The 16,320-nt window shown below is 51.1% G+C and overlaps 5 protein-coding genes across 5 annotated transcripts; 2 read left to right on the top strand and 3 right to left on the bottom strand.

Annotated features, from left to right (window-relative positions):
* Positions 1-226: 226 nt before the first annotated feature.
* Positions 227-2,325, bottom strand: HO173_012143 (uncharacterized protein; the record flags this gene model as incomplete). The annotated part of the gene is made up of 4 exons (XM_037314016.1): positions 227-1,073; positions 1,153-1,274; positions 1,351-1,637; positions 1,725-2,325. The coding sequence occupies 4 exons, from the start codon at positions 2,323-2,325 to the stop codon at positions 227-229; spliced, it is 1,857 nt and encodes a 618-aa protein (XP_037159105.1).
* Positions 2,326-3,681: 1,356 nt separating this feature from the next.
* Positions 3,682-5,879, bottom strand: HO173_012142 (uncharacterized protein; the record flags this gene model as incomplete). The annotated part of the gene is made up of 7 exons (XM_037314015.1): positions 3,682-3,934; positions 4,119-4,450; positions 4,540-4,983; positions 5,049-5,153; positions 5,212-5,288; positions 5,345-5,455; positions 5,510-5,879. The coding sequence occupies 7 exons, from the start codon at positions 5,877-5,879 to the stop codon at positions 3,682-3,684; spliced, it is 1,692 nt and encodes a 563-aa protein (XP_037159104.1).
* A 3,199-nt stretch (positions 5,880-9,078) lies between these two features.
* Positions 9,079-9,909, top strand: HO173_012141 (uncharacterized protein; the record flags this gene model as incomplete). The annotated part of the gene is made up of 3 exons (XM_037314014.1): positions 9,079-9,361; positions 9,445-9,606; positions 9,680-9,909. The coding sequence occupies 3 exons, from the start codon at positions 9,079-9,081 to the stop codon at positions 9,907-9,909; spliced, it is 675 nt and encodes a 224-aa protein (XP_037159103.1).
* Positions 9,910-11,640: 1,731 nt separating this feature from the next.
* HO173_012140 (uncharacterized protein) lies at positions 11,641-13,386 on the bottom strand (the record flags this gene model as incomplete). The annotated part of the gene is made up of 1 exon (XM_037314013.1): positions 11,641-13,386. One exon carries the CDS (start codon positions 13,384-13,386, stop codon positions 11,641-11,643), a length of 1,746 nt encoding a protein of 581 aa, XP_037159102.1.
* A 1,194-nt stretch (positions 13,387-14,580) lies between these two features.
* On the top strand, positions 14,581-14,982 carry HO173_012139 (uncharacterized protein; the record flags this gene model as incomplete). Its single annotated transcript, XM_037314012.1, has 1 exon — positions 14,581-14,982. The coding sequence occupies one exon, from the start codon at positions 14,581-14,583 to the stop codon at positions 14,980-14,982; it is 402 nt and encodes a 133-aa protein (XP_037159101.1).
* Between the last annotated feature and the right edge of the window lie 1,338 nt (positions 14,983-16,320).

The raw sequence follows: 16,320 nt of genomic DNA, 5'->3' as shown, positions 1-16,320 counted from the left end.
AATGCAGGTTTTGTTGGTTTGATTGGTGGGAAATGGGTTTCCAATGGGAGTATGCTAAAGCGGCAGAGGGGGACGTATCAAAGGCATAAGGATGGAGCCAAAAATATAACCATCGATAACCCTCCCAGAACAATCATCGCTGACTCACTAATTCTACACCTCTGGTAGATGCGGAGAAGCTGGAATGTTATACGTCGTGTGCAGTAGCTCCTGTCTTCTCGACACCTCATCCGATGCATTCTCGCTGACCCGACATCGTTTCGTTAGACGATCCCTGACGGCGCGAGAACTCCTCTTCAGAACGAGGATACCAATAATACAGTCCACTCCTATTCCCATCCGACGCCACCACACGCACCTGAGCAGCCCAGTACTCTGCATGGAGACTCCCCACCCTCCGCCACAGACTCCTACAAGTAGGCGTGTTCCGCTTGGGGAGCCAGCAAATCCGTCCCAAGTGCTCTTCCATCTCAGCCCACGTCTCGACACCGGACGGCCTGATCCCTCTGGCTATGCGGACGGCGAACCACTCTTCTTCGTCCTTGTCGAGGGGGAGACTGCCGCAGATGAAGAGGGCCCATGTGATGGAGCCCGGTGGTGGGCGAGCGCCGAGGCCGATGGTGTGGTTGGCTTCGCCTTGTTTGATGGTGTTCATGAGCTGGGCTTTTAGGCTTCGGATGATGGCGCAGAGGGGGAAGTACATGTGGAGAGCGACTTTGATGTAGATCAGAGCGGCGAGACGACATGTTTCGATGTGGTAGTCGAGGTTGGTCATTTCTGCCGCTGGCTTTCGGTTCGCGAATGACAGCAATTTGTCGACGATGTTCGTACGCATCTTGCTGAAGGACATGATGTCCCGAGTGGTCTGGGTTGTATCCCAGTTGTTAATCTTTCGAGAGAGGTAGCGCATGTTTTGGAACGCAGCGGCGATCTCGCCACAAAGCTCCGTCGAGAGGCCAAATTCGGGGAAGATCGGATTGGAGTAGGGCAGATCGCCTCGAATGAGAAGACAGCAGGGCGTTTGTTCGTATGGTAGAGCTGAAGCCATCATTGCGGAAGATAGCAGGTCTTGCCTAAATAGCTAGTCAATGTCTTTGTTCCGACGGGTCCAGCCTGTTTCCACGCTTGGCCAGAAAAAGGGGGGTGAAATACCATGCAATGAACATATGAAGAACGCCGTCCCATCCTAAGCTTTGCAGTCCACCGCGCATGTACACAATCCTTTGTAGACCATTCATATGGATTTGGAATTCCTTGTAATTGCCGAGGATGCTCTATGAAGTTTCACGTCAGTCAGACTGAATTTTCGACTGTACCAGAACATGCAAGCAGACGAGTCTCTTGACATACTTCCATTGCGGCAAGCATCGCCACCGATCCAATAGTCTCATTGGACAATGCATGCTCACGGTCCCCCAACTTCGCGTTGACAGCCTTGATTGAGTCGCCTTTGCGAAGAAGAGTTCTTTGACTTTTACAATCACCAGACAGAATTTCTAGATGTGCTTGTGCGAATGTGAGAGTGGCGAGAAGAAGGGTGGAGTCTTGCAAAGCATAGGGAAGCCAGATCTTCGTGAGAGGGTTCTGACCCTTACCCTGGTCAACTGGTAGGCAGCTGAGAGCTATAACCGAAGCGACTATGGATAGAAGAGATTAGTAAATAGGAATACACGTTTCATAGTGTCCATGAAAAAATAGGAAAGAGATGCGGAAGAGACACTAACAGTGATTTAAAATGTAGCCATTGTAGTTGTTGCAGCTAGCAATCGGCATAGCATTGAACGGATCAAACACCCCGTCTCCAACCAACGACTTTGGGGATCCAGTACGGCATGTCCCGGGCATAGGGCGCATGAGAGCTCGCGTCTCCTCTTCGCCGTAGCTCGGCCAATAGTCTGAACGTTGTGCTTGCTCATCACATTCAGCCGCAGGTTCAGCCTCATTTCTGCTCGCTAGATGACCCATATTGATGAACCCAAGCTTAGAGAGCATCTCGTGCAGTGCCACCGGCCCGTCGGCATCTGCCTTATCACCCGTAAACCAACCATTTGGATTCATTTGTAGAGAGTGCTCAGCTGTCACGCTTGAATCCGCATGTTCCGATTTTGGGGCCTTGGTTTTTAGCCTCTTCTGATACTGGGCCATGAGCTCCAATCGCTGATTCCGGCGTACATTACGCATAGCATGAGCGCGTACTATACTTATGACATCCTTGTCTTGGTTCTTCTTCGGCTCGCTGACGTTGACGAATTGCCATTTCTTCGGGCCCGATCCTTCAGCTGACCCTGCAGCTGCACCACCATTGGTTCTGCTGGGTGACGGCATCACGTATGAGACAGATAGCGTTAAGTCTGCATGTGTGAGCGGATATATCAGAATTCAAAGGTCAAGGGGAATAGAGCTTGGTGTCAAAAGGGCTTGTTCCCCTGAATGGCTTAAGCAGAGCTTGTGCCGTAGACGTTGCGCATCAGCTGGCATATTAATCACGGGGAAAATCAGCGACAGCGTCCGTCTTTAATGCTCGATAGGACGCTCAATCGGATCGCAGAGCAACTGACCCTGCTGTGGCCACAGCTGTTTTTCTTTTTCTTTTCTTCCCCAAATACTTTGAAGACAACATCCTTGAGATTGGCTCAACAGTACCGAGAAGTTCCTTTCAGTTGTTTCTCAAGGGGAGTAGTCGAATGCAAGGCATCACGTTGCCGCCACCTCGCACGGTTACTTGTCGTTGGCGGGCGCTCTCGGCTAGATGCTACCGGAGCACTAAGCCTGAACAGGTGCGTGTTCGGCTTGGCATCGTATGCAACTAAGCTCACGGAAGGAGTGATAGGCGCTGGATGTCTATGTCAGCCCGCTGTCCATTGGCCCTCTACTTGATCACCGAAAAATGGCACAGATGCAAGGCTGCAAGAGATTTAATCAGCAGCCACGGTTCTTACATCAGCTGCCACATCGGCCGCCACGTAGCCCCCACTAGCGAGTGTCACCCTTTGTATATGGATTTGAGGGCAGGAGATATAATGCAGTACAACACACTGTTGTAGGTTAAATGGATGCGTATTGGCCCATCCCTAAAGGACTCACATCGTGGTAGAGTATCAAGAGCTCGCGCTAAACCCAAAACATTCTATCAGATAAATTTTATTTGCTTGGCTCTTGGCATCGTCAATCTGATTGAAAGGTGTTGTAGTCTTCCCGCTCAGCTTGCCTCTCTGATTATCTCCACAAGGCAGGGTAGAGAGTATGTCTAAGCGTGCCACGTCCTGCCTTCCCACACTGCTATCCAATCTACTCGTCATCGTCAGAAGCTACACGATGAAACACAGGTACGAAAATCTACGAAATCAAGTTGTAAGCAGGTTGCGGAAGGAACTGATTAGATCTAGGCTTGACCGTTCATGTCGGTGGGACACTTGGCTTCCGGCATTTTACGTCCAGGGAGGTAATGTAGGGTAGCCACAATTCTATCGAAACAGTACGGTGAAGTGGACATGTCAGTATGAAGAGATGTGTATAGAGTAAAGGAAACAATTCACAAGGACCATCATATGTACCGAGCATGACATGCAGAGACCTCGAACCAAGAAGCCAATGAAATCAGATAATATTTACCTTCAAGCACTTCGTAAACGCATGGCCAGCATGGTCCGTCTCCCTCGCTTTGATTCCCTGACAGTACCCTTATGATGGTGACTCCCCGCACCCACTCGGATAATCCGTCCCATCGAACACACAACAAGGGTTCGCACTCTTAACCGCCGCAGTGAGCCCACTGGAGATGTGATCACTGAAAAGTTGCGACGGTGCCGCTGGCGAATTGGCACTCGCGTATAGACATCCGCACCAAAATTGCGGATTGGTTTGTTCATTGGGCGGGTAGAAGCCGTAGACGCTGTTGAAGTCGAAAAGTTGGCAGACGGGGAGGTTGAAGACGCTAGTAGAGGAGAGTTGGGAGTTAGCAGTGTGGATGTTGCTTCTTCGGGGTGTAGGTAAGGCTCAGGCAAGTATTTAGGAGAGGATGGGGCGCATAAGATAGGGCTAGGAAGGGAAGAAGAAAGAGCACTTGGTGGAAGGAAGAATGTCTGCAGGTTCGTTGATCAGAGAAGTAATGTACGTACCCTTCAGTAGTCATCGGCAGATCTCCAAGACTCTGCACATCGCCCAAATCAGACACATCAATGTTCCCTGTCTGCAAGCCCGCGACGAGCGGATTCGAGATATTAGCGTTGAAACCCGTGTGCTGCCAAGCACCCACACTGGATGCCATAACGTTATGGTAGTCAAAGGGGACCCCGGCGATATCGATTGTGCTGCTGTATCCATGGGGAGCGACGCCAGGGCCGATGCTAGGGTTTGAAGCGTCGCCGACCAGAATGGTCATGCCGTCGCCTTCACACAGCGTGGGAGTTGCCCAAGTATGGGACGTCAAGAGAGCTTGGCAGTCTGATTGCTACAGTGGTGGGAGAAAAAGTCAGTCAGGATCGATAGCTGAATCATCACAGCGAATGCCTTCACGTTAGAGAGATGGGAATAGCGTACTTGAAAATTGGTATACGGCGGAATGTGAGCGTTATAAGGCAGGTACACAATGAATACATCTGCATCTCTCCACACCGTATTGATAGCCGTCCAGCCAAAGATACGGGCCGAACCATCGCGCATATTGTCATAGAATGTCTGGTCTTCGATCGAAGAAAGAAGGCTACTTTGGCCGACCCCCTCATCAACGAAGGCGCCTCCCTTGAGGAGATCCTGGACTTGGGGGAAACCACCTCCACTGCCATTGTTCCAGAGCAGGACGGTTTGATAGGTAACGGCTAGTCCATTGTTGAGTGACCAGTACAGAGTCTCCATTGAACCTTCCAAATCATTTATGCTGTCAATCCGGGGGTCTGCAGGGGCTGCGTCTCCAAGACTGATGCCGCCTACAATCCCACTCAGGAGACTGCCAATTACACCGGTCGCGGAGGAAGCAGTGCCGAACTAGCACATGTTGAGCCACCAAAGCTTACCAAGCGCTCGAGGGATAGAGTGAAATCCTGACTCACTGACAGAGCTCCAAGAATGGCAGATACACCTCCAATTGCCGGGGTACCAGCAGATGTGGTCTTGTCCCACGATGGACCGCCAGAAGAGGTATCGTTGCCAAAGGTCTACCCGATGGGTGTTCAGTGAGAGATGCTTACATTAGTAGGGGGTAGAATGATATACCGATCCAATGACGCTTGCAACACTAATCTGATTGACTTCGGAAGAAGCCGTTGCTACATTCATCTGGTAAAACAACTCTGAACATGATGTAAGCTGGAAGGGCGGGCGGTCATCGAGGAGGGATCTCACAAACCTGCAAGGGCCCTCCAGCCATTATAAAACACGTAAGCACGGACGGCATCGAACGATCCATTAGGCGCTGGTGTCAGCCAATCGGAGCACTGGAGAGAGACAGTGATGCAAGCTACACGTTGTAAGCACAATGACTCCGACTGGGTGAGGGTGGATGGCTCTTTACAGTCGGCTATTGTGCACGTGATGCCATCCCGTTGATATATTTCGGATATCACATACGGAACAGTGGGAGGTGTAACATGATTGTTGTAGTATATTGCTGGCACGTCAGTCCAGAAGATATCGAACCAGTCGTCGATCTGAAGATTTATCCAATCCGTGACGGTAGGGATGTTGAGGTCCCCACTTTTGCACTGTGCTACTGCGGATGCTTGCTGGGCCGGACTGAATGGTGTTTGTCGAGCCTGGAGAATGTTGTCGGATGTTGGAGTTTGTCGATCTTCAATCACCGGCGTAGCCTTTGGAAGAGCGGTTGCGAGCGCGGAGAGATAAAGTATGGAAGCGACAAAAGTTGGAGACATGATGAGGAACATATTGGAGACTTGAGATCCATCGAAGGGCAATGTCGATGATGGTCTATGAAAAAGACATCCGAGGCCATATATACACCTTTTCCGCAGAACCAACAGCAAATATATCATGGTACACCATGGTCAGTGACGCAGAAGGTGTTTCCACCCGTCGTTGAGGGGAAATTCATATTGATCTTCGATGTACTGGTGTGGCACACAAAATCGAAACACTGCTCAAGAGAAGCGATGTGACATACGGTTCCTATGCCAGAGCTGTCTCAAAAGAATTAGGCAATGGCGAACGAAGCCGACGAAGATTCCAATTTTGCTGGTGGAAGAAAGAACGTGGGCGGCGTATGTGCCGGTCCTAGCGGACATGTGTACGAGTACCAGAAGGAGGTGGTAATGGAAGCCGACGAACAGTGTCATTTGGCTCCTGAGATGTTCGTATGAAACGGCGCTGTTAAAGTTGAATGATTACTGGAATGAGTCACGTGCGTCACGGGCACCGGGTTTTCAGCCCCTCTATCCCGTAACGAGAGTAGAAGACGGGAAAGCTGAAAGTCTCTCCAAGTCATGCGATATGTGAATCTAGGAGCCGACGGTAGACACATCGGTGTGAGATACTGCAACCTGGGGTAGAAAACTATGCGGGCAATGAGGTGATGCTCGATTACCCTACGCGCTCCGATACAAATTGTGCACTTCATTCCCTCACGCTGGGCATTCCGGTGCGCCATCATCTCAAAAGGTCTTCCGGACAGTTCAGACTCCAAGTGGTCCTCAATTAGGGCCTCCGATACGGAAGAGCGGATCTGGGAATGGCTCAGCAGTCGGGACGATTACCCTATAGACGTTCTCGATTGATTAGGTTTGAGTCTGCCGGATGAATGGAGACGGTTCCCACGACCAAGTAGCCATGTTATCAAGACACGAGAAAATCCTGCCGCGCGTCCATTTCCAAGTCTCCTGCGTTGAGGTCAAGGATGAAGGAGATCTCCCGAAACCTCTGCGCTCTGAGATCGAATGGGATGGCAGACCTGCATATAATTCGGGTGTGGCAAGGCCCGCAAACCGTCCCCAACGAGGAGGAGGTGTTGTGTGGTTTGGCGAAACGCTGTGCCGCAGAGTGGTGCACAGTCTATCTTTCCAACCGGCATGCTTGATTTAAGAGTAAGGATGAGGTTTCTGCCCGCCGCACGGCACATCCTTTAGCTGATCCCTTGGTGATCGGGGCCACTCATTACGTGTGACAATGACAATCCAGTCATCCCCACCCCCAAACAGACCTCCGAGACTTATATATCAGGCCAATCATGCTTGGTCTGCGCCATTGAAGTCTTTCACTGGGACACGATGATGGTGATGACGGCGTTTCACCAGTCTCAACGTCAGATTTTAGACCATGAGAGTGCAGGCGCGGGTCTTACTTTAGTAGTCGTCTGGTTGCAGTGTTGATGAGCAGTGACATTTATTTACTTGTATAATATTTCGGACCAGGAAAGAAGGAAGATGAAACATGTTGTTGGTGGTATTCAGTTCGGATCAGGTTCGATTCCTAGTGGCGCTGGTACAATGGTGTTGCGGTGCTTCTTATTTTCTGAAAAGCGGGGAACCATGTTCAATTTTGGCAGTACAGCGCTAGTCCGGATTTGGTCGCGCGTGCCTCTTTATCTTTCGCGAGGATCTCAATCTTCTCAAATACAAAGTACCATCCACCATCAGCGTGAAAGTGGTACGCGAGGCCAAAGGGACAATTGTACCAAGAAGTGACAATGCATACATCCTCTGTCCACATAAAGTTGGACTCTCGCAATTACTACTATCTAAAAGACAATGCTCCGAGCCAGGTGTGTTGACTACCTTTCAGATCAACCAGGAAGGTTGCTCTGTACCAGAATCGAAACGAGGCAAGGGCAATCTATCCCCAAATTCACACTTCCTATTCATGCTGCCTGCCTATGACACATCTTGTGACATGGCTACAAATATCACAAGCGAAAGAAGGTAGCACTATGACATTGATGCATGCGCCCTGAGCAAGATTCCCGTCGTCGTCAAATTGCCCAAGAAAGAGACATTGCTTTGCAGAGTCGCTGGATTACTTGGATCGATCCATGCCGGAAATGGCGCGCTCATGTAGTTATTCATCGTCCGGTCAAATCCCGATCCATCCTGCCACACGAATACCGAAAGCGATGGAAAACCTAGAATGCCTTTGAAATGCCCAAGTTGTTAGCGACACTCCCGGTCTTGAACATTGGATATTGAGATGCAACCTTACCATTGACTACAGCAGCACCACCTTGATGGTTGGAAGCAAGACACGTCATCAGCGTCTGCAATCCAGCGGCGAATATTTTCGACCACGACGCAGCCGAGAGTTGAACACCCTCCTCACCATGAACATAACTCAGCAACGCAATGTTGCAATGCCCTAGGTGCTGTCGTCAGTCATGGGCCTCGTCACGATGCTTCAGCTAGACCGACCATGACTCCACAATTTCGGCACCTGCAGAACTTCTTTCTGCGACCCACTGGTACGAGGATCAGCGAATCGCGCCCAATTGGCTTCTGGTAATCCTGTACGGAGCTGCTGCTCGACGAAAAATTGTACCACGTCATCCGTTGGCACTGCCGATAGTGCGCCCATGCAGTCTCTATAGCTGGGAACCCCGAAAGTTTCTCTGCTACAGAATACGAAAGCCTCCACAACAGACATATGAGCGAGCCCCAAAGCTAAGCAGAAAATGTGAAGATAGTTCAGCGACAAGTATGAGGCTCGCTGTGGCAACATCGTGTGTGGATGGTCCGCGTCATCCGCACGGCATCTGAAAATTAGATCATGGAAATAAACATCGGGACTTCTTGGCTGTGCTGTCTGGGAGTTTCCTGGCTCGTGGTGAGTTCTGATTAAGAGAGAGAGATTGATCAATCATGATGTCAAGACGTAACCTTCCACTTGAAGAAACATACCTAATCGCTTGGGCCTTGAAAAATAATCGGTATAGGCGCAGAGCCGCCGGCATGTCTACTTCCGACGCACGTCCTATTGCGGATGTCATCTGCCCTGTTGAACGCTGAAGGCCTGCGCTTCTCCGTGTGAGCATAGACATGCAATTCCAGAAGCTTCATCCGTCGAAAATATAGAATCCCCTCCCCTCGGTCATACACACCGCTCGTCAAATGGGTCCAACCTACCATTTCCACCAAGGACACGATGTTCTCCTGCTTCAGTACAGGCATCCTATTTCTATGCAGCATCTGTTTTCCGCTTGTCCGCTCCCTCATTTGTAGCGAAGAGATTTTCGGCACCCCAAAGGTAGACGACTGCAAACAAGCTCTGCTAGAAATACCTTTCGCCAGACAATCTGTGGCCAGCTACCAATCCCAGTACTCTCACCTCTTCGCCGAGCCACAATTTCAAGAGCCCCCTTTCCATTCGGTCACCAACAACCTTCGTCCACAGGCGATAATACAGCTTCCAAAAATCTGGAAACACTGTAAGTCGCATTCCCCAATTCCACATCCGCTATCAGCAATTCGCCATTTGAATGTTGTGCAATTGGCTGAAAAAAAAGTTTAGACTCCTGCCGCATAGCGCTCATGAGTCAAGGCGTCTCAGGTAGTCCAGGGGTTATCGACCCGACGTTTACTGCGACATGGAGGAACGTCATAGACCGGTCCGCACGGCTACGAAGTTGTTTTGCGTTCAATCCGCCTCGGGGCGGATGGATATCCTTCCTGTGTATTTTTCTCTCAGGCTTTCTCCTCCTCTCACATCTAAGCCGCGCTTCACTAACTTCAACCAATGCAAATAGCAACCACAAAGCAGCCAGCGGCGACGCTATACATGTACGACAGCGATTCGCTATTCAGCGCTGTCATCAACTGCTACATGAGCGGCGGAATCCCCATCGTTCCTGTCAGCAATGAAGACTGGGCCGATGTACTGAAGAATGCAACACTTCGTCTTCCGAGTCTAAGCGTGCTCACGAATGTTACCCGAACGCTGTCGCCAAGCGAGTATAAACTTTTGGACACGATGTAACCAAAGCATCAACAGACAACGTGCAAGGTTTTTCCGCCAAAGGTAGAACCCCTTGCTTCGAGCTTCTAACAAATCGGGCCCTTCATTTTCAAACTCAATCTCGTCATATATTAGAATTAATAGCCCCAAAAAAGTTAGTAGATTTACGCGCGCAAGTCCACCAAATATCAGGGTCTTTTGGCCTCGATGAGTGTTGTTACTTTTGCCCCAAGTCTCATCACATCACTTCCTCGCCCTTTGGCAGTATATTCAGAAAACAGACCGGAGCCAGAGAAAGCCAATTCCACAGCAACGTGACTACCCAAGAGCATACCCAGTCGCCCGACCGAGACGCTTCACCCGTGTTATCATCCAATACTCGACTTCCGCGATCCCAACGCAGCAACACCTCCTACCCTCCCTTCCGAAAGCTTTCCCATCCACCAACTCAAACGCCGACATCTCATTCACCGTCACCAGCACCGATCGTTCCCTCCGCCACCTCATCAGACCTCAAAGTCTCCCGCAAGGAACGTGTCTTCGATCTCCAGCGTGATGTCGCCCGGCCCGATCATCCGAGCCGGACTCGACGCGAATCCTCCACTCCGATCTTGAAATGTGACCGCCTGGTATAGATGACTTGATACACAGTATGCAGGTACTAAAGTGCACGTAACGTAATGTGTAAACTAACAACATCCCCAAGAGAATCTTCCGTGAATCTTGCTATCAAGACAGACCCGTCGCTGATACCTATCCGAGGAGACCGGCTGTCCCATAAAAGCTAGTTGGCGAACAAGGAAGTGGGTGATAGACACAACCATTCCCTCTCCTCTACCCTAAACGAGTCGAGCACCTCCCCACACGTTCCTGTTCCGCGTTGAGAGAAAAAGAAGAAAAAGAAGGACGTAGTGGCGCTGACTCGCTAGTCGGCATTCAGAATCTCTCCGTGACCTCCATCCATCGACCATGTATACATCCACCCTACTACGCCGCTTTCCCTTCCAATGACCCACACCGGAAACACTGCGCGCCACAGAATGACGCAATCGGAAACCAAGCCAACCCTCCTCCTCCTCCTATGACAGCGACCGACTCACACCCACCGCCAAAACCCCGTTGGAAAGCCAAAACGTAAGTAAGTAAGTAAGTAAGTAAGTAAGTAAGTAGAGTAGCAACCAAAGCCGAACTGCTCCAATACATATCACTAGCACTCGACCAACCTCGCCGACGAAACACCGGATACCATCCCGCGGCATCTTCCCTTCTCTTCCCCGAATAGTACGGAAAGATGGGTCGAAGATGGGACAGGATATATTCGGGTTGAGGCGGGGCTTGCGGCCTCTAGGAAGCGGGTTCTGCATTTGAGAAAAGTCGTTGTGTCTGCGGTCAGTGTGGTAGGAATTGAGGATAGGGAGCATGGGGGGATGATTCGGCATTGCGAGGGGTGGGAGGGTTGAAGGAGGGAACGAAGATTGGTGTGCTTGACGCGCTTGGGTGCCAGGATGCCCAATTAGGGATAGCGTGCAAGGATTCTCGGATTCGGCACTGCCGAATTCTCGTACGGTTTCGCCCGTTCACTGTTCAATTTTACCCTGAGCGTTGGAGGTTTGAACGGGTGGCATATGAAGGTGAAGTAGGCTTTGGCTTTGGAATGATATAGCATTTTGATACTGAACGCCAGTCCATTTTATATATCCGCAGCGTCGAAATTCCGTATCATCTCTGCTCACGTCGTCAGCGATATCCTCATCAGTAGTACTCGGAGATGTTAGGATATAGGAGTGAGGACAGGACTCCAGACTCACCGTAGTACACCCTCATCCCTTCTAGATGCGCCGTCATATCAATACGCTCATCAATCGTATGCACGCCGAATCTCGTGCCCTCCCTTGCCGGCGAGAAGCGGTAGATATTCTTCGTCAGGTTCCAGTATTGGATCGTATCGGTGTTTCCTTGCATAATATCGCCGACGGGGATGACCTTCTTGCCCGCGAGGGTTCTGGTGTCCTCGAAGACTTGGCGGATGGTGCCGCTGAAGATGTGCCAGACGGGATTTTGGATGTCTGTGGGGGATATAGGGGAGGGCGAGAGGTCATTCAAGCTGCTGAGATAAAGGGTCCCCAAAAATGACTTTTCTTCCTCACTGTTACTGCCCTCATTTCTGCGTTCTGCGCTACCCTTGCTGCCAAAGCCTTCGACGTTGACGTTATGTTTCCGGGCGATGGGTTCCAGTAGGTCTGCGATCTTCCTCTTCACGATGTCCAGCGAGTCATGAGGAGCGATACGGTAATTGACAATGGCGGAGACAGTCTCAGGAAGCGCATTCACTTTATCACCACCTTTGATAATGTCCACAGCTTGCGATGTCTGCATCGAAAACCGAATCTGCGGTCCTCTCTCATCAGCAAGCTTCTTCCCAATCTCCGTACCATCATCATCACGCTGCAAAGAACGCCGCAGCCAGGGTTCTAGTTCCCCCGGCGTGTACTTGGCTTGACATTCCAGTAAGCCCCGGAGAGGGTTCTCCTTGGTCAGTACTGGTGTGTAAGGGTTCTGCTCTAGAGCAACTATCGTTTCGGCTATAATTCCAATTCCGCTGTGCGCGGGTGGTCGCGAGCTGTGGCCACCGGCGGTCTCCAGGATGAGCTGCGCGTCCATGTACCCTTTCTCCGCAACACCTGGGCGAGCGTAGACATACTCGCCGACAGTCGTGAGACCCATACCTCCTTCATCCAGGATCAGAGCCAAGCCATCACGGCCCCAAACTTTCTCAAGTACTTCGGCAATCTTGGCAGCACCGCGTACACCGCCGGTTTCTTCGTCGAAGCCAAAAGCTAGCACGACAGAACGCCTGGGCTTCCAGTCTTGTGATAGTAGTGATTCTACAGCTGACATGACGCCGATGAGATTGTTTTTGCAGTCGCTAGACCCACGGCCCCAGAGGTATTGGCCGTCGTAGTGAGGCTCGAATGGCGGATAGGTCCATTTCGAGATGGAGGAGGCGGGGACGACGTCTTGGTGGGCGGTCAGGAGGAGTGGTTTGAGATGTTGGGATGCACCTTGAAAGGAGTACACGAGGCCATATCGGTTCACTTTCTCCAGCTTTGCATGGCCGTGAATAAGCGGGAAGAGGTCTTTCAGCGTGTCGTGGAAGCCATCAAAAGTCCTCCACCGCGGATCCTCATCAACGTCACCGTTGTCATCAAAACTTTCCGTTTGGCACTTCACTGCCGCCGAGAGTCTTTCGATTTGCTTTTCCAGAGAAGCATCGAGGCTAATGTCCTTGGATGGCCGTAAGTTGTCGGTACTGGCTTTCATGGTGTCTGGGTCTGCGAGAGGACACCAAGATTCGAAATCACCGTGGTCTCCAATTGTAGCAAAGGCCATAGAGGATCCAAAATGAGCTGACAGTTGCCATAAAGCTAGAAGTATGACGACGAATACCGCGATCTTCTTCCAATTCTCCTTGATGGTGGTTTTCTCCATCGATTTCATGGTTCCCTGCTTTTCTGGCACATAGGACTGTTGGATGAAAAGACTCATTCTACAGTTAATAAGGTGCTTTCTGTTCTTCTCACGAAGCAAGCCCGCATGATCATTTTAACACTTTTTGTGGAATTTTTGTTTTCCAGACCCCGCTTAAAGCACAAAACTAAACCTTTCGGTCAGGACTTTTGGATAGGACAATGCTAAGAAAAGGAAAAAGGGGGTTTCCAGACTCTAAGGCGAAAGTGATTAACGGACTTTTTCTATGCTTGCTTGATTCCAAACACTCAAAATTTCAGTCCTCAAATATTACTATGTGTAAAATGTATGTACACATCAGGTCCAAAGAGATACGATCTGACAGATGGCACTTAGTGAAGCCTCTGCCTTGAGTTGGTCTAAGCCTGTCCATACCCACCGCCTGCTTTGACCTAGCCTGAAGATACTGCCATCAAGCAACATAAAATACGACGTTGTAGGTTATTGATATGCTATGGTATACTTTTCAAGAGACTCTCTTCCCTCATTCCCAAAATGTCTCCTGCAAAGCCAATTACATTCCCATCCATCGTCCAGTATTCGATGATGCGGAAGAATGTCTACACAAGAGACACGGCCGCGCTCTCCTCGCTCTCCAAAAACGCCCGGGTTCATTCGCCACGCTCGATCCAAAGAGGAAGAGGAAGAAAGTTTGTCGGCGTAGGCAGATGCGGACGCTTTTGATCTGGCTGGACGTTCCAAACCCTGTTCCAACGGCGTACACGGCTTTGCCACTCGCCAATACTAACACACGGTCAATATCATGTGATTGGAGGGGAAAGTCATAAAGCACAGGGCGCTGAACTGGTTATGAATCTGTAAGTTGACTTGAGATCCAGAGCTCTAGTCGAATCGTCCATTTTCACCTTGACTTCCCGCAACGGGAACTTTTCAACAAAGTACCGTTGAAAGGACTGTCTACGGGCCGGCTTGAGCCTCGCTCTCATAGCGTCAATGCTCTCGGATTGACGGTGCCGTAGTCCGTTTCCGGACCGCGAGAGCTCCACCCGGGTACTCTCTCCAAGATCAAACCTTTCCATTGGTGGATTCGGCGAAGTCTCGAGGGGCTTGAGTTGTGACACGTGCATCAGAGTATGAGCCTCAGATCGGGCTTGTGGTACCGTCGTGAACCTCAAATGCAACTTTCTACGGGCCCGCCTCATAATGAAGGCACAATCTGAAGCAATGACCGTTGCCATTCGACAAAGATGCACGTACGCCATCTCTGATAGCGTACCATCGTTCGAGGCGACGATAGTACCGACCGAGTCCATGTTCAAGATCCCAACGCCTCCTAGAGTAGTAGCTGGCTTTCCAGATCTGGTGGCGAGTCCGAAAGACACGTTCGGTGGATTGGGAAACGGATCACGCAACGCCACCTCACAGTCCGTGCTTAGGGCCATTGCCATTTGGCAAAGACGTTCTCGACAACCCGAACAAACCGATACCAAGTCAAAGAGATTCCAACCCTGCTGCTCGATACAAAACTCGACAAAGCCTTTCTTCACAGTCCACGCCGCCAGCCTCATCGACGCGTACTCCAGTCCTTGCTGGTCGTATGCGTAGCGTAGCCCCAACGCTCCAATCATGACCGAGACGACGATTGCAACCGAAGTCGAGCAAGGCCATCTCCGCACATACCACTGACCTATCGTTCGAACCTTGGACCAGCTTTGACCAAGTCGCGTCCAGGTATCGGTGGGCAGATTTCTCGTTCTTCCCGAAGCAGTAGGCTTCCTTCGTCAACTGACCTCCGTGCCGGGAAGGCTGCGCTGTGCCCTAGCTTGCGATTCCGAGCGAGACGTGGTCCGGCCCCAAACGCTTCAACAAGATAAACAGGAGGCACCTCAATGGTCAGTGAGCCAGGAAGGATGCTTGGAAAGCATGGCTCTACCTTAAAAGCTCCGTAACCCTGTTCATAGAATCCCAGCAGCCCGCATGAGCATAGATGAACCCGGATTTTAGAAGCTCGGTCTCGCGACTTCGATCCCCCCACTCCTCCACCGGTTCACATCATCTTTCCCGACAATCCATCGATCAATATATATTCGAAGCATAGGTCGATAGCATCCAGATACGTGAGACATCGGTCGAAAGCGTGACCGCAAACCTCCAGACCCAACCGACCAACCAAGTAACATGACAAAGCATCATAGTCACAGACCCAATAAACCCAAAAACAGAGAGAGAGAAAAATATACAATAACATCCCCAGTCCAGCCTACCCAAACAGCCAATTCCCAACATCCCATCCAAAACACCAAATCCAACCCACCCTCAAAACCTCAAAAGCAGCCCCCCTCACAACATCAAACCCCCCCTCAACCCATCCACAAACAACCAACCCCACCCCCCCCCCTCCTCCCACCACCCCCCCCATCCAACTCCCCCCACCACCAACCCCCAACTCCCCAAACCCCCCCCCCATCCCATTCCATCCCCGCAACCGACAACCCCATCCCATCCCATCCCCCAAGCCTCAACCCCACCCCAAACCCATCCGCCCAAACACCGCCCAAACACCCCCCCACCCCCATCCATCCGCCCAAACCCTTCCGCTCAAACCCTTCCGCCCAAACCCCCCCGGCCCCCCTCCCATCCCATCCCCGCAAGCCTCAACCCCACCCCAACCCCACCCCAAACCCTTCCACCCCAAACCCTTCCGCCCAAACCCTTCCACCCCAAACCCTTCCACCCAAACCCTTCCGCCCAAACCCTCCACCCCAAACCCTTCCGCCCAAACCCTTCCGCCCAAACCCTTCCGCCCAAACCCTTCCAACCCAAACACCAACCACCCAACCACCCAATCCAACCAACCCCCACAACCTCAATCCGCCACTCCACTCCACTCGACGATCCGCCGCGCCGCGCCAACGGTGGAGTGACACCTTGTATCCCTCTACT

Source organism: Letharia columbiana, assembly GCF_014066305.1.
Source record: "Letharia columbiana isolate WasteWater2 chromosome Unknown Sc0000074_s0, whole genome shotgun sequence".
Taxonomy (NCBI): domain Eukaryota; kingdom Fungi; phylum Ascomycota; class Lecanoromycetes; order Lecanorales; family Parmeliaceae; genus Letharia; species Letharia columbiana.
The sequence above is the reverse complement of the archived record's forward strand: the minus strand, read 5'-3'. Positions and strand labels throughout refer to the sequence as shown.